The sequence below is a fragment of the Primulina eburnea genome, chromosome 3 (assembly GCF_022965805.1).
Source record: "Primulina eburnea isolate SZY01 chromosome 3, ASM2296580v1, whole genome shotgun sequence".
Classification (NCBI taxonomy): Eukaryota; Viridiplantae; Streptophyta; class Magnoliopsida; order Lamiales; family Gesneriaceae; genus Primulina; species Primulina eburnea.
Genome location: NC_133103.1, coordinates 4,011,914 through 4,037,774, shown reverse-complemented (window position 1 = coordinate 4,037,774; position 25,861 = coordinate 4,011,914). Strand labels below are relative to the sequence as shown.

General features: G+C 34.7%; 4 protein-coding genes, 1 long non-coding RNA gene and 1 pseudogene across 10 annotated transcripts; 4 read left to right on the top strand and 2 right to left on the bottom strand.

The window, feature by feature from the left end:
* The first annotated feature begins 148 nt into the window (after positions 1 to 148).
* Positions 149 to 6,869, top strand: LOC140825489 (uncharacterized). Of its 2 annotated transcripts, XM_073187298.1 has the most exons (15): positions 152 to 446; positions 898 to 1,422; positions 1,715 to 1,813; positions 1,891 to 1,943; positions 2,685 to 2,742; positions 2,927 to 3,009; positions 3,217 to 3,294; positions 3,840 to 3,919; positions 4,876 to 5,054; positions 5,214 to 5,288; positions 5,691 to 5,731; positions 5,820 to 5,925; positions 6,011 to 6,093; positions 6,325 to 6,398; positions 6,646 to 6,869. In XM_073187298.1, exons 1-15 carry the CDS (start codon positions 246 to 248, stop codon positions 6,759 to 6,761), a joined length of 1,851 nt encoding a protein of 616 aa, XP_073043399.1. In that variant the 5' UTR covers positions 152 to 245; the 3' UTR covers positions 6,762 to 6,869. The 2 variants fall into 2 exon arrangements, 1 of the variants encoding a protein (XP_073043399.1); XR_012116673.1 differs by lacking the exon at positions 6,646 to 6,869 and having other exon boundaries at positions 149 to 446; positions 5,214 to 5,284.
* A 376-nt stretch (positions 6,870 to 7,245) lies between these two features.
* On the top strand, positions 7,246 to 8,647 carry LOC140825490 (uncharacterized). Of its 5 annotated transcripts, XR_012116674.1 has the most exons (4): positions 7,246 to 7,502; positions 7,628 to 7,772; positions 8,101 to 8,228; positions 8,318 to 8,647. XR_012116674.1 is itself a non-coding variant. In XM_073187299.1 (3 exons), exons 1-2 carry the CDS (start codon positions 7,341 to 7,343, stop codon positions 7,769 to 7,771), a joined length of 306 nt encoding a protein of 101 aa, XP_073043400.1. In that variant the 5' UTR covers positions 7,246 to 7,340; the 3' UTR covers position 7,772; positions 8,343 to 8,647. The 5 variants fall into 5 exon arrangements, 4 of the variants coding, with proteins under 4 accessions (XP_073043400.1, XP_073043401.1, XP_073043403.1 ...); XM_073187299.1 differs by lacking the exon at positions 8,101 to 8,228 and having other exon boundaries at positions 8,343 to 8,647; XM_073187300.1 differs by lacking the exon at positions 8,101 to 8,228 and having other exon boundaries at positions 8,336 to 8,647.
* A 1,434-nt stretch (positions 8,648 to 10,081) lies between these two features.
* On the bottom strand, positions 10,082 to 12,332 carry LOC140825488 (3-ketoacyl-CoA synthase 15-like). Its single transcript, XM_073187297.1, has 3 exons — positions 11,833 to 12,332; positions 10,903 to 11,487; positions 10,082 to 10,769 (listed from the first exon to the last, which is right to left on the bottom strand). Exons 1-3 carry the CDS (start codon positions 12,229 to 12,231, stop codon positions 10,218 to 10,220), a joined length of 1,536 nt encoding a protein of 511 aa, XP_073043398.1. The 5' UTR covers positions 12,232 to 12,332; the 3' UTR covers positions 10,082 to 10,217.
* A 5,619-nt stretch (positions 12,333 to 17,951) lies between these two features.
* LOC140828657 (probable pectinesterase/pectinesterase inhibitor 32) lies at positions 17,952 to 20,585 on the top strand (annotated as a pseudogene).
* Positions 20,586 to 21,651: 1,066 nt separating this feature from the next.
* On the top strand, positions 21,652 to 23,782 carry LOC140825486 (putative pectinesterase/pectinesterase inhibitor 45). Its single transcript, XM_073187296.1, has 3 exons — positions 21,652 to 22,653; positions 22,745 to 22,905; positions 23,002 to 23,782. Exons 1-3 carry the CDS (start codon positions 21,758 to 21,760, stop codon positions 23,688 to 23,690), a joined length of 1,746 nt encoding a protein of 581 aa, XP_073043397.1. The 5' UTR covers positions 21,652 to 21,757; the 3' UTR covers positions 23,691 to 23,782.
* LOC140825487 (uncharacterized) lies at positions 23,723 to 25,179 on the bottom strand. Its single transcript, XR_012116672.1, has 2 exons — positions 24,480 to 25,179; positions 23,723 to 24,267 (listed from the first exon to the last, which is right to left on the bottom strand). It is a non-coding gene; the product is annotated as an uncharacterized lncRNA (long non-coding RNA).
* Between the last annotated feature and the right edge of the window lie 682 nt (positions 25,180 to 25,861).

The window sequence follows — 25,861 nt, the reverse complement described above, 5'->3', positions numbered from 1 at the left end:
ATTATTAATTTGTTAAGTATAAGGAACTTTGTTTCAGCCCCATTTGAATTTAAATTATGTTTATTTTTAATCAATTTTTTTTTTTTTTCAAATTGTATACAAATATCTATGTTGATATGTACACATCTGTTACAAATTATGCGTGTGAAGCACATTATTATTATTACAAGATAAAAGTTGGAATATACTGATTCAGCAGGGAAAATCACTCGGATTGCAAGAACAGTGTCAGCTACACGACTGCCATGATTCTTCAGCCCTGTTCCACCCAGCCCATTTCGAACTCAGTTTTAGTGCCCCGTTTGAAAAAAAGCTTCCGTAGTTGCTGTAATTGCTGTTTCAAGAAAAGGGAAAAGTTTTTTGGGAATGACTCGGAGAAGTATTACTGCATTCATTCACGACACGGCAGTTTCAAGATTCGTGCTCTTGAAACTGGATTTGGTCAGGTAACTTCATCGAGATTCTTTGATTCCGATGTTAATTTGTGTCGGGTTTATGAATATCTATGAGTTCTTTGGATGAAAATAGATGTCTAATGTTGACCAGCTCTTGAATTCAGTGAACGACTAATTTTGGGATTGACTTGCATTAAATTTGATCATTTGAGCGGGTTATGGGTTTGCGCTGCTAGGTGCATATGTTGCAGAAAAATATGTGTTTCATTATAAATGTATCCATGAACATGTTTTGGAAGTTTGAATGGATAAATGAACCTCTGTTTAAAGCTTCAGCCTGATCAAGCCTGTACAATTTGGTCGCACTCCTTGATTTATATCTTTATGGTTGGTGCATATTGTTTCTCAGCGTTAAAAAAATGAAGCTCCTTTAAAATTTTCTGTCCCTATTTCTTCTTCTCTGTTTTGTTTTCATTGCTTGTTCTAAAATCAAGTTTTGCAGCTAAAGGCTGAAAAAGCTTTTGGTTCAAGAGCAAAGTCGAAATATGATAATCTTATCTGGCCTTCTCCCAGTGATGAAATTCCATTCTGGAAGAGAGAGTTTCCATCTTTGGATATTAGCTCAAATGGCCATGTCAATATTTCGAAGGACCCTGATCTTATGCACATCGCTCACATAACGGCTGAAATGGCACCTATAGCAAAAGTAGGAGGTCTCGGTGATGTGGTGACAGGGCTTTCTAGGGCATGTTTAACACGTGGTCATAAAGTAGATGTTTTTTTACCTTTCTACGAGTGCATCAACGAAAAGCAGATCAAAGATTTGGAATTGGTTGTAACTTATAAATCATTTCATGATGAGGATTGGATCCTTGTTAATATGTATCGCGGAGTAGTTTCAGGCATTCCAGTGATGCTCGTTCAACCTATCAATCACTTTTTCAAGGGACAGTTTGTGTATGGAGGCTCATATGATGAGCTGGAGGCATATTTGTTCTTCAGTCGTGCTTGTCTTGAATGGATGCAGGTTTGTTGATGAACTAAATGAACTTGCCTTTTCAGCATAAGTTTAGATGAAATCTGAATGAACCTTATGATTTGAATGAGATACACCTATAGAATATAAACAGTCCAGATCAAATATATAGTCGGGTCTATAAAGCTAGTTTGCATATTCTTTACTTTTTACCATCACCAATTACATAGTTTCTTCTTTTCGTTACTGAATATGTCGATGGGTTTCTCGAGTTGAATTTTATTTGACCTTTTCATTTTTACAAGTTTGTTGACATTCATTATGAAATTTATCATTATTCCAGGTTACTGGAACCCAGCCTAACATTATTCATGTCCATGAATGGCAAACTGGGGGTTTGCCCTTGCTATATTGGGACATGTACCATCATCTTTCTCTTAAAGTAAGAGTTTCCTTTTGTTTTTAACTTCTACTAGCATGATAATATGAAAGGTTGGATTGACATACATTTCCTTGTAGAAACCAAGAATTGTGTTGACTATCCACAATATGGAGCACTATGGAGAGTGCAGGTACACTTCTAAAATATTGCATTTACTTTGAAATTATATTTTTTTCCCAGCACTTGCTTATGGTGACCATGTATTTTTTTATGGAAATAAATTAACTTTGATTGGCTGTTCAACCGCCATGAATCAGGGTATTGGGCAAGGGTTTTGTGTGATTAGGTACTCAAAAACTTCTTCTACTATGTGAAGCTCTTGAACTACTACAGATAAGCAAAAGGATTACATGTCTTACTAGCTTAGCTTCTCAGAAGATAACGGACAATGGATACATGGTTTTATGGAAATTAGTAAGATGAAGATAGCGAAGTAGTTAAGAATCTTAGCTCAAATCAACGCAAATGACTGAATGAAATTTTGGGAAATTTGAGTTGAATTTCTTAGGTTGCATTTGGATTGAAGGATTGAGAAATCCACACCTCAAATACATTGTATCGATTTAGTTCAAAACTAGAATGAAAGGATTTGAAATCTCTTATGTTAGTTATGTACGTTTTTTTCCGAATTCATGTCTCAACTCTGTCATTTCAAATCCATAGATTTTAAATGCTTTGTTTTAAATCATCCCATAAATCCAAATACATCAATCTAAACGCAACCTTAGTTATTTCATTTTCCAATTCAATGGTGAATCTAAATCCTCCATTTATGTTAGAGTGGAGCTAGTTACTGTTAATCTGGTTTGATAAAACTGGAATATGCTTTCGAATTTATTTATTTAAGCTGTACATTGTGGCTCTTTTCCAGACAAGAGCAACTCAGCAAGTGTGGTCTTGATGGATCAACATATGCAACGGAAGAGAAGGTGTGTCTCCCAGTATTTTGTATTTTTATGTATTTATGGGATTTCACTTTTCAGTATCCTTTCCATAGCTGTTACGCACAAAGATTTTGAAAAATTCCCTTTTTCATGCAGTCCCTTCTCTACCCATTTCAATTCTCTAATCACTTGTGTGAAGAATATTCTCTCTTTTGTTTCCAATTGACAGGCAGTAGATGATCGAACTGTTGGGCATAATCCTGAGAGATTAAGCTTACTTAAAGGAGGGATTGTGTACAGCAATTCAGTTGTGTAAGCTGGAATGCATCTGTCTATAATTATGCCTGTGACCGAATTTTATTCATTACTGAATATTGAACATACAATATGATAAATGTCACTTCTACCTGCAAGCTGACTCATACGTGGGTATTTCAGTTCTTATTGAGTAAAAGTTGAATGTGTGTAATCATGTCAGCGGGAAATAAGGAGTTTTTTTTATTTTTTCCTGAACTTCAGCACAGTTTCTCCAACATATCTCAAGGAAACACTTTGCTCTGGATGGCTGTCTGGCACATTGATAAGACACCGGGACAAGTAAAGACCACTCAAATTTCAATTTTTTGTTATTTGTTTATTTTCTTTCTGAACGTTATTTCCTGTAACCTATTTCATGCCTTAAATCCATTTTTAGATCCCCCTGATGCACAATCTATTGTCATTTAGAAGACGGTGTGCTGGTATAAATTTGAGAAATGACTGATTTGTTAGTCATTTGGTCTGAGGTGTTTATGCAATTTTGAGGAATAGAAAATTCAGAGTTTAAGTTCTTCTCATGAAATTCTATTTGTCTAGAACTGTGAATAATGGAAGAGAAAAGTTAGAGTTTGATGGCCGTCTATGTTCTGTTTCACCTTTAGTTGATGCTGAAGTTTCAGAATATACATGCTGTCTTCTGTTATGCTAAACGTGGAGATTATTTTATTGCAATTTATGGCTCGCTCATTTGTGGTGTAGACTGTAGTGCCTGTTTTTATTCTGCGTCTGTATCCATTTTGAGTGAGTTATTCTACCCTTTTGCTTTAGGCTAAGAATATAAACTTTCATCACTAAGTTTAGAAACTAATAAATTATTTTGGTAGGTACTTCGGTGTCTTGAACGGGATCGATACTACAATATGGAACCCATCTACGGATGTTTTCTTGCCTGCTAAGTTTGATGGTGATTTTTCTTTTTTGATGAAGTCAGCATTCCATTCTGTTTCATCTTATGTATTGCGTGTTTGGTATGAAATTACATTATGGGCATTTTGAATCTAAAGTTTCCTGATGACATGTATGACAGGATTTTGAAAGCATTTTGATGACACTTCCATTACTACAAATTTGTATATATTTCTTTATTATTAAACTTGGTTTTCTTGCTTTGAGTTGGTTTACGTATCTGTTTGATTTTGAAGTGCTATTGTCTCTCATTAGTCATTATGAAACATAAGAGTTATGAAGCTCAATATCAATGAGGAATAAGTTGATCTTGAAAGACCAATTAAGTGAAGTCGTGCGGAAATGCAGGGAATGAAGATCAGAAAAATGTTTTATTAATTATTTGAAAATTTTCAAAATTGGCATGCAACAAGTTCTTAAAGCAGATTTCAATACAGGGGTCAGAAATGAAAGGCTGAATTCTGAAATTAGATTGTGTTATTTAGTTGCTAAGATTTGGCCAGTCTGTGGGCAAAAAATCATCTTGTAAGAAATAAAAAAATTTTTGCCGCATAATGATGGTGAGAAGAGAACTCGAGAGGATGTTGTGGAGCTGTTTAGTGCTAGAATTGCTGATAAATGTGGAGTTATGAATGAGGCTTTAACCAAAAATATACTGACATTGATTTAGGAGCTGATCCTATTTTACTAGAGACTTTTAGACTAATTGAGAGTTAATTAAAAGTTAATTATTGCAAAATGGAAGCTATGAAAAAGTCATTGATTGTTATGTTGGATCACGTGGATTATGCAACTCTCTTGCAACTATGAGTAACGATCTGCAGGGAATTGCGTAAAGTACAGATGTGTGTTACTATGAAGTTATGTGCACAATTATTGAATCTTTTTCTTTTTTTTAATAAACAAATTATTTTGGTTTTTCTTTTGTTATTTAATTTTATTGTTTTTTGGCAGCTAACAAGATCGAGGGAAAGAAGATATGCAAACTTTATGTTCAGAAAGGCCTTGGCTTGGCTTCGGAAGGACTTCAACAGGGCCCTGATAGGGTCCCCCTGGTAGTTTGCATTACCAGACTAGTTGCTCAGAAAGGTCTTCATTTGATTACTAATGCAATCAAATATGTTGAAGGACTTGTAAGTGTGTGTGTATATATTTATTTGATATACATCTATCTATGTAAACGTCCATATGTATTGAATATCTATAGAATTTGTTCTATTCTAATATTATTTTTGGAAATCATGACTGTTGTAGTTTACAATCTAAGACATGTTGGTTTGGGCCAATTCCAGGGTGGACAAATGGTGGTTTTGGGAAAAGCTTCAGATGCTCGGGTTGAAAGAGAATTTGAAGGTCTTGCCAAGTTGGTAAAGCATTTTTATATATTCACAATATATACTGATGTCTTCTTCAAAAAAACAAAACGGGCCAACTGTTTGATTTGGGATCCAAAATTTTGTGAGTACAGCATAAATAGTAAAAATACTACCATACCATTTTGTTCGATGTATAACAAGTAACAACATAGCTTAAGGATCCTACCAAGATTGGCAATCAAATATATTTTTGGTTTCTTGCTGCTTACAATATTATCAATGAATCACGCAAATGCTTGGTAAAATTTCAATGAGGTTCAATAGTTGAACGACCGTTTTAGAGTCCATGATGCTTTTGAAAATTATTGTGCTCACATGCTGTCTTATGGGAAATAAACAGTGAACGATTCCCGTAAAACAAGCATAACAAACTGACTTCATTTTGTTTTGTAGTACAATCAAGGTTCCAGTATCCGGATCCTTCTTATGTACAGGTAATTGTCCTTTACAATACATCTATACCTATACTATATAGATATGCCAGTAAAGTGAAAAGTTCAACTCACGTTCATTTATGTGCAGTGAGGAGTTGTCTCACATGCTTTATGCTGCTGCTGACATGGTGTTGGTTCCGTCTATATATGAGCCATGTGGACTGGCTCAGATGATAGGAATGCGTTATGGAGCGGTATGTAAATGGGTTATGACAGAGATTCTTATTTAAAGATTTTAAAATGTGAGGAATATAATGAATGCTTTAATTATCGATTCAGGTACCTGTAGTCAGAAAGACCGGTGGCCTTGCAGACACTGTGTTTGACATGGACGATAATTCGCAACCTGAGTTGGCGAACGGGTCATGATCAAATTTCATTGTAGTTCGAGTATTCCTAGTTATTTTTTTGCTTGCATCAGAGGATGAAGTTATGTGATCGGCTGAGTTTTCAATTAAGCAAGATGATTTTGAAAAGCTGGAGCACGTAAATTGAAATGCTGGAGCTGTGACTCCATGTTCTTTGTGTTACTTATAGTTTTTTGCTCATTAGACTGATTAGATTGATTTTTTATTTTTTATTTTTTATTGCAGCTTTGTCTTTGAAGGAATTGATGAAGGATCTTTGAACTGGGCATTAGACCGTGCATTTTCTTACTACCGACAAAGTAAGTGATTCTTTTTGCATGTGAGAAAGAGTGCTGATGCTTCTGCTGTTTTCTTGCTAGGCTGGATTCAAGAATTTCTGGCAAAGCATAATTTTGGTGCAAAACTCACCATTTTTTTCATAAAAACTAAATATAAAATGAGATTTTTTTTACTCCAATCCTGCTCACCCATGCTCATTTGTCTATGCTTTTTGCATAAGGCTTGTGGTTACTTTCAAGTAATGTAAGTTAATGTGATTTGGTGCAGAAGCAGATGAATGGGGAGGCATAGTGAAGAAGGTAATGCAGTCAGATAATAGCTGGAATAATACAGCAGGAAAGTATATCGACATCTACAACTCCGTTAGAGTAAAGGAGTATTGATCTTTTCGATCTGTGTCTCGTGCGAAATGAAGTACATACACTTGATATTCCGTGGAAATACTTAAATAATTGCTCTGATTAAATTTGGGCAGTGTAGATTGTATTGAAGTACCTGTACCATTCTAATTAATATGAAATTTTTATGAAAATATTATCAGTAATCTGATCACTTTACGTCCTATTCTTGGCGTAAGTGCAGCTACTGAATTTGCCTCGAGCAAGGTTTAGCAGATGCAGTCGATAAAATATATATATTCAAGTCTTTTCCATGATTATATATAATTTAAATTAAAATATTATAATTATCGAATTTCAAAGTGAATCTCATTCGAGCATTCTTCGTGTTGGCTCGATTCCCATACTACCTCACATGGACCATCAAATAATACTAGAGCCCAAGATAGTTTCAGTCAAATGGCCCAATTTTAGAGAGCCCCACATATAGGCCCGTTAAAATGTGTGTGAAACTGTGAAAGCGTAAATACAAGCAAGCACCTAGTGTACGGCTACCACACGACGTCGTAGATAACAAAACAAAGGGTTTAGCAGGGGGCGAAGAACAAAAGAATCTCGACGATAATGAAGCCGGTGGTGGGGATGGTCGTCTCAAACAAAATGCAGAAATCGGTGGTGGTGGCGGTTGATCGGCTCTTCCACCATAAGCTCTACAACCGATACGTGAAGCGCACCTCCAAATTTATGGCACACGACGAGCAAAACCAATGCAACATCGGCGATCGTGTTAGTTTCTGACACTCTCACGCATTTGCATTTGTTCTTCTTGTGCCTGTTAATTAGTCATTGATTGAAATGAATGAGTGTGTTGATGAAATAATAGTTATTTCCGGTTGTAAATATAATTGCAGGTGAGGTTGGATCCTTCGAGGCCCCTTAGCAAGCGGAAGAATTGGTTGGTGGCTGAAATTCTTAAGAAAGCGAAGATTTATGTGCCGCCGTCGCTTAGAAAGGTAGGGAGTGGACCCGATGATTCGAGCAGCAGGGCCTCATGAGGTAATTATAGGTTTCTATTGTCCAAAGTTTGCTCTACTTACTATGTTGATGGCTTTCTTATATGATGAGTTTGTGTGAAGAAATATAATTTATTTCTGCTATTTGTTGGCTTTCAATATAATTAAGTAGAAAATGAAATTGATTACACGGTTAAGCTTTAGATGTCAACACTGGCTGTATAATTTCTCACAAACTTTTGAACTCTCTGTTGATGAATAGATATTTCTTTACCAAAATGTTGGAACGCCATTCTCATGAACTGGTTAGACAGCTTATCATAAGCAGAATCAGTTAGTCTTTTTCATTTTTCTTTTTATTATTTTGTCAGATCAATTTACTTCAAAGAAGTTGGGGAACAAATCACACAATCACTAACGCGGCATCGCTTGAATATCTGTGCAGTGTTTATATGATTCCAAGACAAGCAGTCTTACTTCTGTGTTCTTGTTAAAATTGGTGCTTTGTGCTTATTAAACTGATTCTTATCTGTAATTTTCTCTTGAAATCTAATGGCCGTAGGTTGAATTGTTACAATCTAATTGCAGTGATTTTGTGTTTGCTAGACGCTAGGTGAAATGGACTGGAAGGTTCTGCTTAGCCCAAACAGGCCTACCACCTGTAGAACATATCTGCGACCTCCAGGAGGATAAAGATTGTATCTGTTGGATATCCAATTACTGGTGATACTAGTTTCATTTGGTATAGGACCTTTTGTAGGCCTCTTTATTTCTTGGCAGTTTCTGTCTGTGCCTCTGTATGTGGATTTATTCCATTCTGAAGGTAGAATTCCTAGAGATCAGTTTCAGAAACTAAAGGTTGTATAGCCAAGCATTTCTAATTTCTTTGTTTGAATTTATATGGGTTTCAATTGGAAATGATTGTTGCGGTGCCCGGAATATTCTCAGACTTTTCTTTCACGACATCCTGGAAATGTTATAAATTGCTGAGAAATGAACAATAGCATGGCTCTCGTATAATGTTTAACTTAGGGGTGTCAAAGTTGGATTCGACTCGTCAATTCGATGCAATTCGACTTGAAAAAATCATGTTTGGGTTTGGGATTTTCGGATCAGGTCGACTTGGACCCAATATATGACCCGAGAAAATAATCGGTCGGGCCGGGTTCGGATTAACCCAAGTTGGCTCGAAAATTTTAATTTTTTAAAAATATATATAATTAATAAATATTGTCTATATTTTTATATATTGTATATTTGAAAAAAATATTTATTGTATATTTATATAATAAATTTTTATATTTAATATTTATTTTGTATATTTTAAAATTTTTAAAGAATTGTTTATTTGATTTAGTATACATATTTTAATTTTAATAATTATACTTTCAAATTTAAATTATGTACGAATGAGATTTTGTTATTATGTGTTAATTTTTTTCTGAATTTTATTTATTTTTTTTTAAAAAAATCAAAATCAAGTTGACAAATTTAAAATCAGGTTGTTATGCTTTCAAATTTAAATCAAGTTGTTATACTTTCAAATCAGGTTGTTATACTTTCAAATTTAAATTATATACATATTTTATTATTTATTTTCTCCATCTATCTGAATTGACACCCTTAGTTCTCCCTCAACTTGGTATCCTTCATGTATCTTCTCACTTCTTCCCTCCCAGTCCACTTACCAGATTCTGCGTACACCATACTAAACAAAGTATGATTAGCTGCATTCTCAGGTTGAACAACTAACTAGTTCTCAAGAAGTTTACATGCAAAAACCAATTAACTCCAGATACTTGGGTTTGGTGTCATGGGAATTCTTTCAACATCACGTGCATTTTCAAGCTTACCCGCCCAAGAAGGTCAATATAACAAGCATAATGCTCCATCGTCAAGGATACATCTGCATCTTTTAAAGCTCGATCAAAAACCATTTGGCCTCCACCTACAAGTCCAGCATTGGTACTAATTCTCTCAAACGGTTTCAATGTATTTGGAGCTGTGAGAGGTCTTTTGCTTGGTTCGAATAATCCATTTTTGACCTAAGATGAACATTTAAAGCTCTAGTTCGATTATTATTCTTTGATTTAAATTAATTAGATATGCCTATATGCATAAAACACTAACACATTACGGTGAACGTGGTGCAAGCCGATGAACAAAACTTGCCTCAGTTGCTCAAAATTCAACATTGTCCACATGACCAAACTCGTATCTTCGTGACTCGTCATAGTGTTATATGCATAAATTGAGTTACAAAATAAATTCGAAAGATAAATTACAATCTAATTAAGAATTTTTAGCATTGCAAATTCTACTCGAATATATGTTAAATGTAACACATCATTTATCATGTAAATGATCAATAACATTTATTAATTTTTTTCCCGACCCAACAATTATACTCTAAAGACAATTTAAAGGACACGATAAATTTCATGTACTTATGATTATAATTAATACCTTATATTCAATAATATAGTCATCACTTTTCATTCCAAGGGTTACTCCTCTTCACCTCCCTGATATTGGCCACAGCCTTCCACACCACACTATTACACTTCAAACCAGAACCAAAAGCCAATTGCCATATCCTATCTCCATTTTTAACCTTACCTTTAGCTTCCAAATAGGCCAATTCATACCAAATACTACTGCTAGAGGTGTTCCCGAATCGTTCCAACGTCTTTCTTGACGCTTCCATGTACTCATCTGTGAGGTCCAAGTTCTTCTGTATAGCATCTAGAACTTTCTTGCTCGTGGGGAGGATGCATATATGCTCAAACGCGAGCTTGTAGTCGGGGATGTAGGGCTTGGAGGTGAACTTTTTCTTCAAAAGGAGGGATTTGAAGAAGTGGAATTGCTCGGAGACGGGGAGAACCAGAGGGCCTAATGTAGTGATATTGGCCTTGAGTGCTTGTCCACCTATTTCTATGATGTCTTTGCTCACTGAGAGGCCTTGTTTGCCTTGTGAATCTTCCTTGATTTGTATGCTTTTGAAGCTTCTATCATCCATTCCTTTGTGGGTTCTAACCAACTGCAAAAGAAAATCATAGCAAGAAGAATTTTATGCCTTCCAAAAGTGATGCGTAGAAGCCCGCTGTCGTTAGCGGTGGAGTCAGAAATTTTATTTAGAGAGACAAATTTACATATTTTAAGGTGGTTGTTACCTGCTTTAACTGATACTTGGCGCACCACCGATCACGGCGGCGATTGGAGAGCAAAACGGCGGCGGCCCCCATGCGGAGGAAGCAATTGGGGAGCACCATGTCCAATTCATTCCCACCATACCACGTAAACCTGATAACTTCAGTACTCACCACCAATGCATACGATCCAGGATATGCATTCAAAAGATCGTTCGCAAGATCCACGGCGGTGATCCCGGCGGCGCAGCCCATCCCTCCGATATTGAAGCTCTGGATTCCCTGGCCAAGTTTGTAATGGTTGATAAGCATTGCGGAGAGCGAAGGGGTTGTGTTGAGAACTCCGCAGTTGACTATGAGTATCTTGATATCTTTCAGACGGAGGCGCGTGACGGAAATGAGCTCGTCCACTGCGCCAAACATCATCGCAGCCGCTTCTTCCCGGCCGCCCTTCAACTCTTTCTCGTAGTTAGGCTGGAACAAGACTCGGGGAAGGTAGGTTTCGTCGCCAAGGCCGGAATTCTCGAGGACACGCTGCTGGAATTGAATTGCAGCGTCGTTGAACTGGCCGGATTTCTTGGCTAATTCTATGTATTCATCTTTCGTGATCTGTCTCATGTGATTCATTATCCATTAGTTTACTGATCAACGTGGCTTCATATCTTAAACTAGCAGTGATCCCATAAGTACGTGGATAATTTTCATGTATATATTCAAGAGATAAATTATAGAAAATCATGGCCGATGGACCTTTTGTTTTTAGAAGTAGGAGATTTAGTACAACTCCAAATGGAATTGAATCATGAAAAAGTGTTAGATTTGTACTTTGGGAGAAATCAATCCAATTAAAGATATAGTTGGTTATTTGGCAAAAATCTCTCACGTTGTTGGAATTAACAGTCGTCTTTTATGGTCATGGTAAAACATATTTGAAGAATGAAAAGTGAAACATACCTTAAGTTCATTAGGTGGTCGGCAACATGCAAAGTCAACCAAATAAGTGGTACGAGGAGTCAAATCAAGATACACATACACAACCAAACACAAGAATCCCAAGTAAAGAAGTGCCTTCCCAACTTCAAATTTCAAGTAAAAATCGTCCCAACGTAGCTTCCCACTCAGTGTACCCATTAACACAACAAAAACAGGCGCCACCACGAAGCAAAAACCAATTCCATGGTTGATAAGGTAACCGTAGCCGAGTTTCACGTATTTCAAATTCACACTACTAAGGAAATCCGGCAGGCCGCGTCGAACCCTTACGGAGAAACTCGGGGAACCCGCGAACGGACCCGAGTCCTCGATGCCCCGGTTCACGATTTCCGGTGAAAAGTACTCCCTTGTGCTCGCCATGAAAAGGGGAGAACGACTTTGTTAGAATAATGAAGAAATAGTTTTCGGGTTTGTATAAGCATGAAGACCGATCAAAATGAGAAATGTGTTGGAAGAGTAATTAAAAACTCGTGTTCCAGATGACATTCTAATCTCATAAAATGTATTTTGTAATTGTCTTGCGTTTAATAAACAAATGGTTTACTTGAGATACTGAGAAAGATCTTGAAACAACATTGAAAACAGGAAATCAAAACTCCCGAAATTGTGATGTATAACTGAATGGGAGGGGCTTTTGGCATGAAGCCTTGAAATCTGCAGCTGTGCAGGCAGGATACGTTTTGAGTATCAATAATGTTTGTACAATCCAAAGGAAATTCCTCTCCCATGGTTAATTCTAATTTTACATATTAATAAATGGCAAAAACATGTGTGAGACATATATCTTATTTAGGTCATCCATGAAAAATTATTATTTTTTATACTAAGAGTATTACTTTTTATTGTGAATATCGGTAGGGTTGACGCGTCTCATAGATAAAGATTTGTGATACCGTCTCACAAGAGACCTACTCTTAATATATATATTCTTTGTAAAAATAAAATAAAATAAAATACGAAACTTGGCTAATTCGTTAATGTTAGCCATTTTTATATTTTTTTAATGACGTGAGAACCATAACTACTAACCTTCGGAGCATATCGAGTAAACTCATGGTTGTTAAATAAACTGCATTAGGTAAATTCTGCACAAAAAGGCTTGTCCGAGAAGAGTTGGTAGAGGAAATCAAACTCGTCATCACTCTCTAAACATAAATTTACTTCTCTTGCTCGAACAATAAATGTAATAAAAATATATTTAGAGAAGCGTAAAAGTGCAATACGATTTTTAATTTCTCGATGTTCTATCATGAAATAAACTTTGTGATCGTATCACGAAGTTTATCTTATTATTTCTTCTGTTTTCATTGTTCTAGCACTATTAACTTTGCTTGAGAGAAATGATCAGAATAATTATTTATCAAGGGATAAATAATTTTATTTGATTGGACAAAAAAGTAAAATAGGATAATTAATTTATTGCTTGGTATAAATAACAGGATATGATATTAGGGGCTAAAATGGACGTAGCTATTCGTTATATTATTCAGAATGCAAATTTGAATAACAGAGTTGATTGGCTAAAATCAAGATCTTCATTAAAGTGCAGCAAAAACTAAAGTCTCAGACAAAACTCTTTCTTCTTTCAGCGATTACAAGAAAATCGAAATCCTAACACGGAAAATATATATTATCGTGCAGTGAGTGCTAACAATGTTGTTTCGAACTTTCAAACATTTATTCCCGAACTTTAATAACCGAGAAATAGTTTGAATAAGTTTCGAATGTTCGAATATTTCAAGCCGAATGAGAACTTCAATTCGAGTCAAACTTGAGCCAAGAAATTTTAAAAAAAATTAACTTCAAATCGAGATCCAACCCAAATATACTTAATTTGAGATAAATTCAGATATTAAATTTTGACTAATATTAGTCTCGATTCGATAATTAAGCAACCCCTTTAAAGATGAAACAGTGGGCCAAGCTTGGAATATAAATGTGCCTGTTAGGTTGCCGAATGCCAATAAACCAACTGGCTCAGTAGCAAGGCCTTTTATCTGTAATCTTCTTTTCATATATTTTATACGATTTCGTGTACCGTACGATCGATTATTTAGTTTGTGAGAGTAATATTTCCTACTATTTTCTGTATTTGACTATATAAATTACTTAAATGATCGAAAGAAAAAAAAATGTTTACATTAGAAGTGGCATAAACTGACGTGATCATGGTGGAGAAATGGATTGCCATATTAAATCGGTTAGTCTTTAAAAAAATCGCGGTTTTTACATATCATATTATATTTATTTTGGTGAGTTTGTGGTTTTTTGTGAATGGTACATAAACAATAAAAATCAAATATTCAGATCCAATTTTAAAACAATATTATAATTAATAGCCAAGTAATAAGTTTTGTTAAACAAAATCTTACAAGATTCAACATACATATAAATTTTTTAACACTAAGAAATAGTATTAAACATTTTTTTTTATAACCTTTTTGCATCGTTACTCATAATTTCTCCTTTTTAAGGCAAATTTGAAGAATATTTAAGAAGGATATGTTTTTTTTGGGGGGAGTTATTATAATCATATGTCAAATACTATGGCAAGCAATTTAGACGGAGACGGTATGGTGTTGTTCTTGACAAAAAATAAACGTACCTTATATATATTGTGTTTTATTATTATTTTTTTTAATCATTAATGTTTTTAGGAAAAATGAGTACAGTACAATTAGGGATGGCAATGGGCCGGGCGGGGATGGGTTTGCCATTCCCATCCCCATCCTCGAATTCCATCCCCACCCACATCCCCGTCCCCATCCCCGATTTTTCGGGTTCGGGGATTTCGAAACTTCGGGGATCAACATCTCATCCCCATCCTCATTCCCGTTTTAAAAATATTAATATGGCAAGACGATGATAAATTCGAAAATTTTCTTAAACTAAAATTTATTATTATCTATTATTATTAGAGATAATATTAATATTAATAACAATATCAATATTAATAATAATAATATTATTAATATTTTAAAAGACAATATTATTATTATATTATTAATACTAATAATACTATTATTTTATTATTGATATTATTTTCGGGTCGAGATCGGGGATTTCGGGGATGGAGATAATAATCACATACCCGCCCCAAACTATATCGGGGATTTAAAAAAATCTCCGAACCCGAAACCAAAACCGAAAAAATCGGGGATCCCCATCTCCGTTTCGGGTTTTCCCCGCGGGGCCCCAAACCCGTGGGAAAAATTGTCATCCCTAAGTACAATTCAGTTTCGGCTGTTAATAAAAAAATTTGATCACCTCTGACATAAAACTCTCACAATAAGCCAAAGTCAGCTTTTGAACTCAGGTGATAGATGAAAAATATTTAACCCCATGTAATAAAAAAATGTCAGCATTAGCATCTATATTTAAACATTTGGATCACATAATCTCCTGTTGCATTTAGATGGTTTCAAATTGCAATCCGTGCGTTGGATTGACCCATAAATAATTAATTATTGCCTTTTTTTTTCAATTTCATATAATGGGAAATCATATTCTTTCATTTACCTAAATTTCGAGAAAGAATTTAAAAAGCTTATGTAGAAAAGAAATTTCGACAATTAAGAACCAGTTGTAACATAATTTCAAATATAAAAATAAGTAATATGCTACGAAAGTTGCGGCATATACTGATACTGAATAAATCAATATAATAAAAAATATTTTTTATTCTTTGTTTCAATAAATTATGAATCAACGAATTTGAAGCTGATGATAAAAATGAATACTTCAAGTGAGAAAATAACAAATTTTCACATACTATATATATAATATAGCTACTAAAGTAAAATCTGATAAATTCTCCCACATTTTCGTTCACGTCTACAAAATTATTTCCAACTTTTTCGATGAATGCGGATAAAATTTAGATCCATGATTTTGAGCTATTCCTTTTTATTGTTCTTAGTATTTTTTTCCAGGAAATATAAAAATAGACATAATTAAAAGCATTACTATAATAATTAAAAAGAAAAAGAAAAAGAAAAAGATTGGCAGCGGAGATAAAAAGCATCCCTTCTATTTATTGTTTGCAGAAATAGAATAAAAAACGCTAGCTGTTAAACGCGTCTTTTGAGCCTACTTTTAAAAAGTCGTGCATTTTTAGTGTTATAATTTAATTAATAGACGCGATTACTTCTATTTTTCTCGGAAAAAGAAATAAGAAGCAAGCTGTTAAAGTCGTGTTTTTGCCCTTCTTTTCCAAAGACAAACGTTTTTAGTGATTATATACTCGGTTTGGAAAAAAGAGTAGCAATAATTGATGTTCTTAGACGTTGCATGCATGTGATTTGCTTGTCTCTCTCTTTTTCTTTAATTATCTGATTTAAATTCAACAAGGTAATTTATATTTTTTTGTAGGTCTATTATTAGAAAACGAAATATGGAAAACACCTAACCTAAAGTTGCATACATCTCACACATGAATGATATAATTATTTATTACTTTGAGTATACACATACCTGCAAAATTTTCGAGATAAATAATTATATTTTGTATTTTAAGGAAGATAATATTTTGGTGTAATAACAAAAAAAATTGAACAAATTTTCATCCAATTTTACTTTTAATGGAAAAGAGGTTAAATTGTATAAAGTTGCATCAATCAATCATCTTCATTTTTTCCTCGTAACATATTATTCATTTTCCGAAAATAAATAAAAATTTCAGAAAATAATTATTTTTGTTTGTGGTACATATATATACATATCGGCAAGCTTGGTTATAAAAATTATATCTAGCCAAAAAAAAAAACCAAAAAGATTAATACTTTTAATTTGTCGAAAGTTTTCCTTTCCGATATTTTTTGAATAGCTTAATTAAAATACACTAATTTCATTTCTTCCCCGCTATAAAATTTCACCAATGTTTATTATCCAGATTAAGTTAACGTTTGGCATAGTTTTATTTGCGATAAGTTTGACGCTTTTTATTCTGTCTCTTGGTATTGCAAGGTTACATTTTACGTATACTTTTACCTTTATGAGAGGAATAGTTTGAAACGCAATTAAATGAGTTAATTATAGTAAGGCATTAAAAAATTAAAATTCCATGTCGTAATAGTTATTTTTAAACAATCATTTTTCAAATGAGTAGGTCTCTTGAGAGACAGTCTCGCGAATCTTTATCTGTTAAACGAGTCAACTCTACCGATATTCACAATAAATTAATACTCTTAGCATAAAAAATGATATTTTTTCATGCATGACTAAAATAAGAGATCATTCTCACAAAATACGACCTGTGAGACCGTCTCACACAAGGTTTTACATTTTCCAAATATATGTGTCCGAATACACACGTTAATATTATTCGTTGAAATTTATTAAAAAAAAAACCCCATTATTTCCCAATTTTATTACAGAAAATTTTGAATTTTATAATTATAAAAGTAATTAAAAAAAGGGTTACTTAGGGTGGCATGTACTATATATAATTAGGCAGTGATCACTTCGGTAGATAAACCGGCACCGCCGGCACTTCCTCTTCAAGCCTTTCATTTAATGATCTATAAATAATTTAACATACATATATTATATTTATTCTCTCAAATCAAAATATGAAATAGAATACAACATAAAACTATAGTTTTATGGAATATAATGTAATCATTTAATAAATAATGGCAAACCAAGTGACTCAAATTTAAGAAAATAATATTAATTAACTAGGTCATACAAGGTCTATTTATATTATCGGGAGATAGAATATGATGAGCCCCTACTAACAGGTCAGTGGTTTAATCTCTCTATGTCAATATTATTTTGGCTTTGAGTTTATCACATAGGGTATACTTGATGTAATTTACTTGGTCAGCATGATTTGCAGGTAGTAACATTGACCTTTCGGGTATATTCTCAAATCAATATATTGTACGTAGACATTGATAGAATCTCTTTATTTTACAATCCAACTCTTGATCACCATTATTTATACCGACTCTTTCTTTCCCAGTTCTGTATGATTATAATATTTTCTTAGCCAAAGAAAATGTACACAAAAAACACATTCAGGCTGCAAACAAAATCTCCAGTTTCTCCCACATCTGTCGCCATTTAATCTCACAAATATGGCTTTCTCGAAAATTATGTTCTTGCTGGCTCTGTGCCTGTGTTCGGCTAATATTGTACATTCGGAGTCTGAAGCATTGGAGTGTTTGAATGTTCCGACACGAGAATTCGTAAGTTCCGTCAAGGCCACAATTGAGATGATCCAGAAGGTGAATTCCGTTTTGTTAGGGTTTGCCGGAGGACAATTTCTGGCTATCTATTGCTGTTCGAGATTGCCAAGATTTGATCGATACTTCTGTGGACGAGTTGAGCTGGGTTGTTTCGGCTTCTCTGAACAGAAATAGTAACCATCCTTAACCTTTTCTGTTTTTCTTTGGCTGAATGGTGAATGCATGGTGTAACTTTAACTAAAGTATTATTTTATTTTAGTATTCATCTATTAAAAAAAATAAATAAAATAAAATAAAATAATAATAATAATAATAATAATAATAATAATAATAATAATAATAATAATAATAATAATAATATAAGGAACAACACTTCCTACATATTATTTAAAATGTATAAAAAATTTGTTAATATCACATAAAATATTATACCAGAAGTACTTTTTTTAATCATCAATTAAAACTTAAATAATTATATATAATTTCTTTAAAAATTACTATTTTTAATTAAATATATTGATTTTTTCCCCAATTGTGTACAATCGTCAACACATAACATGTTGAATTTCCATTTAAAAAAATTATAACATCTTGAATATATTTCAAGAAAGTAATCTAATGTGACATCAAATCACAAATACTTAAGTCATTTTTAAGCATGATATATCCTTTACACACAAAAGAATTTTAATAGCCCCGGATTCATATTAATTATGCAATTTAAGTAAAAGGATGAATAAAATTAAGCTAACACTTATTATTTAATTTACAGGCAAAGAAAATGGCACCGGAAATATGAATTCAGACTTGAAAACATGGCTGGGCGGTGCATTAATTGATCAAGAAACATGCAAAGAAGGCTTTGATGGCACAAATGGGACCTTGAAAAATCTAATCTCGGGGACCCTAGACCTAATCTCATCGTCACTCCACGACCTTCTCAAAATGGTCAAACCTACTCCGATCACCACCCCCGCCACGCCCCGTGGCGGAAAGAAACCTAAAACAAATTACGAGTTTCCTATTTGGTTGAGTCCCCACGACCAAAACCTTCTCAACACCACAAACATCACGGTGGATGCGGTGGTTGCCGCAGATGGGACTGGGAATTTCAGCAGGATCGGTGATGCTATTGCGGCGGCGCCGAAATATAGTGCTAAAAGATATCATGTGATACATGTAAGAAGAGGCGTGTATTACGAGTATTGATGATCAATAAGGAAAAATGGAACGTAATGATATTTGGAGATGGGATGGATGCAACAGTTATCAGAGGTTATCACAACCATCCTGATGGATTTAAAACTTTCACCTCTGCAACATTTGGTAAGAAATACTTCTTAATTAATTGATTCCTTATCTAATCCATAATTTTATTAAGGGGTCAAGGTTTTCAAAGAATCATTTGATGCATGACCGCCGGCTTATAGTCAGTAGTCAATCTGACATCAGAGTTTTAAATTTGAGACGAGATATGGGATTTAAGATCCTATAATTATAACAATGAACTCTTATCGTTATAATTTTATTTAAATTGCTTAGTTGGTGGCAATTTAAGTATTTAAATAAACTTCCCAAGTAATTGGGGGTTGGATCTGCCCAGGTTACGACAGGCATTGCTAATACAAGACAAACTGTTTGATGGCATGCTAGTATGATAACGAGAGGTGAAAATCTTTCATTTGTAGTATTAAAATATAACCTTTCAATCTGCAGCTTTAGTGCAGTGTTGGTCCTTGTTTTCATTTATCTTTTGTTTCTCCACAGTGTTAACGTAGCTGTCGGACAGGTCAGCATATCATGCCATATCAACAATTTTAAGTGACATATTATCAATTTTTGAAGTCACGTCAACAGATAATATGACTAAAAATGAAATTAAGGAAATTTAAAAAATTCACACCTCCAATTGTGGAACAAAAATGTACAAGTACTACTGTTCAACTCTTGCTACAAACCCTGATTCTATTCTTTGTTGTTTAGCTGTCAAAGGTAAAGGATTCATAGCCCGAGACATAACATTCGAGAACACGGCCGGGCCATATAAGAAACTTTGTTTCCGACTCCGATGAATCGGTTTTGTATCGCTGTGCTTTTCGGGGATACCAAGATACCCTCTACGCACATAAAAACCGACAATTTTACAGGGAATGTCATATAACAGGTACCGTGGATTTCATTTGCGGACATGCCGCAGCCGTGTTCCAAAAGTGTCAAATCACGGCCCGGAAAGGCCTTGTTGGCCAAAAGAACACCATCACGGCTCAGAGCCGACAGAATGAGGACGACGAATCGGGCTTCTCAATCCAATCCTGCAACATTTCAGTTGAGCAGGATGTCTTAAATTTGAACATAACGTACCTAGGCCGGCCCTGGAAGCGATATTCGCGAACAGTTGTCATGCAATCGTACACTGGCCACGGCGTTAGGCCCGAGGGATGGCTAGAATGGAACGGAGATTTGTATTTGAATTCATTATATTATGGTGAGTACATGAATTACGAGTACTTGTTGGTGATGTAATGTATTCAAAATTGGCATTCAAGGATCAAGAATTACAACTTATCATCAATACCCCTTCTTGGCTGATTGATTTAAGTAGGTAAAAGAATACCAGTTCTCATTATTCATGTCTTGGATGTACATTGCATATTTGCATAAATATGTACGTACGTACTCGCGAATTCGGGGAAAAAAAAATTCATTTCTCTCACTCGAAAGAGGATATTATTTGAACAAAATGAATTGCGAAAACAAATATATAAGAGCATAAGATTGATCATCTATTCTATTTTTATAATTTATTATAATAATCGGGATTTAGAGTGATTATTTTAATTAATATCATCATTGTATACCCCTAATCTAAAGTCAAAGGGAAAAAAAAAACTAAAGAACACCATATTTTTTTAAAAAAAAAAATTAATTTTTGGGTTCTTAATTTAAATATGATCTTTACAGTTTTTCACATAAAGTTTACTAAACAAAAAAAATGATACAAAAAACCCATATATGTGCGCACAATATATCGACATCCGTTCAAAAAAAAAAATTTATATATCGACATAGTTTTTATAATTTTTATTGACACGTATGAAATGTTTGTTTACAAAAAATAAAATAAAATAAAATTGCCGAGATTTATTAGCAAGTGGTACTTGGAAATGAGAAAAATCTAAAAAAATGTTCCTTCAAAATTGGAGGGCTCAATTAATTATGGTATATATTGAGTTTTTTTTGATAAGTTTAGTCAAATCCATTGTACCCACGTTAAAATTATATAATCTATTTCGGCCAAACTGCTAATTGCTGTCAAGAAAATCCTAAAAAAAGCATGCAATTTTGAACCAAAATGGGATAGCTGCAAGAAACGTCAACAATCATACGAAAACAAAGGAATAAGCATGTTCACATGAACAATCCACAAGCAAAAAACTTAAACTTCGCTAAATGGATGTTTATCCATCACCCACTGCCTCAAACTTGTAACTAAATTGCTCCAATTTTAATGAAAGCTCCTGAATTCTCTCTAATCCAGACCTCACTCACCTAAGCATCCGCACCCTAATGGCGTTTCATATATATATTTCACAAAAGCAAGCCAAGAAAAGATTGGAAATATCAAAGAACAAAGAAATCCTGCCTTGGCTTGATTCCTAAGTAGCCAAGGCAGAGATACTTATATCATATCAACAATGGCATTTCAAGATTTCGACCAGATTACATTACGTCGAAAACAAGAGAGGCAGCAAAAGATTAAAAGGAGGATTACTATTGCCATCGCTTCGAGTGTCGGTGTTCTTCTCTTGGCTGCTGCTGCTGTTTGTGCCGTTGCATACAAAAACAATCCAGATACTGATACAGGGCCGCATAGCGAGTCCCCCTCTGCTCCTAGACAGATCGTCACCGCTGATAAGGCAGTAAAGTCGGTCTGTGCGGGCACAGATTATAAGCAAACGTGCGAAGATAGCCTGTCAAAGGCAGTCAAGAACAATGCCACTGCTGAGCCGAAGGATATTCTCAAGGCTGCTTTTTCCGTGGCCTCCGATGAGATTGATAAGGTTATCAAACAAGCGTCGAATATCAAATTTGATAGTCCTCTTAAAAAGGCTGCATTTGATGACTGTTTGGTGCTTCTAAATGATGCTAAGGAGGAACTGAATAGCTCTATTTCAAGTATAGAAGGCAAAGATTTGACAAAGCTTTCGTCAAAAACGGGTGATCTTAACAATTGGTTGAGTGCCGTTTTGTCGTATCAGCAGACATGTATCGATGGATTTCCTGAGGGAAAGGAAAAGGATGCTCTGAAGAAGATCTTGAAGACTACTAGGGAACTTGGCAGCAATGCTCTTGCTATTACTTCACAATTGTCGAGTATTTTTTCCATTTTGCAAGTTTCTGATGTGAAACGGAATCTTTTAACGGTAAACAAAGATGGATTCCCGTACTGGATCAGTCGAGAGAACAGGAGAATGTTGAAGACGAATTCTCCGAAAATTACGCCTAATGTTACTGTTGCGAAAGATGGCAGTGGGGACTTTGCTACCGTTTCCGCAGCATTGAATGCCATGCCTGAAAAGTACACGGGACGGTATGATTTGTCGGGTTTCTTCTTCTCGGTTTCTACTTTATTCTCATGTATGTTATCTTCGTAAATTGTTACCATTTGCACGCAAATGCAGATATGTGATTTACGTTAAAGAAGGAGTGTACGAAGAGAGCGTGATGATTACCAAGAAAATGGTAGATGTTACAATCTATGGTGATGGATCTCAGAAGAGCGTCATCTCGGGAAGCAAGAACTTCATAGATGGTGTTCCAACATTTCAGACTGCTACTTTTGGTATATCTTGGATTCAAATTTTTATCATGATTTAAATCAAGAAAATATAACTTTATCTTCCATGAAAATTTATGCATATTTTTCATAATTTTGCAGCTGTTCTAGGGGAAGGATTCATTGCCCAGTCACTTGGATTTAGGAACACTGCTGGTCCCCAAAAACACCAAGCCGTGGCTCTAAGAGTCCAAGCGGATCGTTCAATCTTCGTTAACTGCAGAATGGAAGGATTCCAGGACACCTTGTATGCCCAAACCCACAGACAATTCTACCGAAGCTGTTACATTACAGGCACGATAGATTTCATATTCGGTGATGCAGCAGCCGTGTTCCAAAACTGCATGATCTATATTCGTAAACCATTAGACAACCAGAAGAATATCGTCACAGCTCAGGGGCGTATTGACAGGAGGCAAACCACAGGGATTGTGCTTCAAAACTGCAAGATTTTGGCAGATCCAAAGCTCGAGCCAGAGAAGGCGAAATTCAAGAGTTATCTAGGCAGGCCCTGGAAAGAACACTCCAGGACCATTATCATGGATTCGGAGATAGGCGATCTAATCCAGCCTGAGGGATGGCTTGAATGGGATGGAGATTTTGCACTCAAGACCCTTTATTATGCAGAGTTCAACAACAAAGGCCCGGGGTCAAATACATCTGGAAGAGTTAAATGGCCAGGATACAAAGTCATTAAGAGGGAAGACGCCTTGAAGTTTACTGTTGGTCCCTTTTTACAGGGCGAGAGCTGGCTGAAGAATCCAACTGTCCCTGTTCGCTTTGGCATGTGAACTTGAGATCTTGTTTCAAATTTGGGACAAAGTTTTCTTATTTTCTTCTGTTCATAAAGAGATTCAATATACGGATTCGTACCTTTTCCGGAGTTCGATTTTCTTGCTATTTTGATCTATTTCTAGGCCAGCAAAGTTAGACAAGCAAAACCAACGTAGGAAACTGACCACTTGGGCATGTATTATTATTAGTAAATTAGCAGCTGCAAAATCGAAATGAACAGACCAAATAAATGAATACTATTATAAAACTCTTTGTTTGTATCCCTTTTAACTTTTGGCATGAAACCAAGAAATTTACCAGGATCAACATTGTTTGCAGGCAATTTTTTCCATCCTGATTTCATTTTATAAAGTGGTTATGTGCTGTCTTTCTTCTGCCCTTGACATTATCAGACGATCATTCTGGATGGGCCTAGTAATCATAAATCAACAAAATAATGTCTTAAAAGTTTGAAACTTTTTACCTGCATGAATATGCAACAGAGAGACTAATAACTGAGCTCAAAAATGGGATCGCGAAAGGACTCATTTATAACCGCCTCGTTTGATTGTTCGGGGGAGCAAGAAAGAATGCCTGATACAGTTGAAGTTTTTGAGAGCATCAAGAACGATAAATTCGAAGAGGAGGAATACCAAAGGCAAACGTGTAAACGTTTAATAATCATGACTATTGCTTCTGTTGTACTGATTGTTCTGATCATTGGAGCAATAATAGGGGGTAATTCACGTTAATGATAGTCCCTCCATTTCGAATCGAGTAAAAGATCCAATTGCCAAAGCATGTACCTCGACTAGATTTCAATATTCTTGCTATTCAAGTATACATTCCCTCATGACATCAAGCAAAGATTCAAGCTTTGATCATTATAATCCAGAGCAAATCTTCACACTTCCACTGAAAGTGACGCTAAATGAGCTACTGAGGTTGCATTCCCCCATTCTCGAAAGGGCTGTTTCCTTCGGAAAAAACAGCACCAATGGTCGATCTTCTGTTATAGAAGTGTTGAATATATGTGAAAATCTTATAGAGGATGCCGTTGATCGTGTCAACATGTTGATTTCCTCGTCTAAATTTGACATGTTCTCCAGGTACGATGTTAGTGATATTAGGAAGTGGCTAAGCTCTGCAATAACAGATGAGCAAACTTGCCTGGAGAGTCTAATGGAGTTTCCGAACATTTCAGCGTCGGTTCGGAACGAAATTAAGGCCAATATACAAAAAACCACGGAGTTCACCAGCAACGGCCTGGAAATCATTTCTGACATGTTTACAACAGTCCGAGATTTCTAGATTCATGTCCTGAGGTAAATGCTTCAAGAAATGGAAGTTGGTTTTGGGGATCGATATAGATTATTTCTATACAAAATTGAATATTTATTTTGATAGTCACTTGAGTTCGAGTTTCTGAATCATTCGACAAAATCTTTAGTGAACTTCATCAAATTGCTTCATTTCAGTCACTGGATATTGCTTTGTGTATTCTTTCTTAGCTTAGCCCCAATGTTTCACAAAAAAACATTCAAATTAAATAATTTTTTTCGAATTCTTTAGGGATAAAACGAAGTTTTGGGTCCCAAAATCTATAAATCATAACCACCACCTAAGTTTATATTCAAAGATAAGCTAAGCTCAGATTAATACTCATCCATTACTTCGTCGTGATAATAGGGATCTATCAGTTCTATGAATAATTAGACCGCAGATAATGTAAATTAATGGGACAGCTGCCTTCTCCAAAATAATTTTTAAAATTATGTTTTATATATTTATATTTAGTCAAAACTTGTGTGAGACAGTCTCACGAGTTGTATTTTGTGAGACGGATCTCTAATCTGGGTCATCCATGAAAAAGTATTAGTTTTTATGCTAAAAGTATTATTTTTTATTGTGAATATCGGTAGGGTTGACCCGTCTCACAGATAAAGATTCGTGAGATCGTCTTACAAGAGACCTACTCATTTATTTATAATACTTAATTAATTAAAGCTTTATATTTTCTCAAGCATTGTATTTGAAATTTTATTTATGATCTACGATATTTCTCTTATCATTCTTCTTCATAATATTTTTAATTAATAAGTTGTAAATTTTTTTAACCTTCTGAAATTAATATATATGGTAAATTTCTATTTGTGATAAATAAATTATTATTTAAAATGTTAGGAAG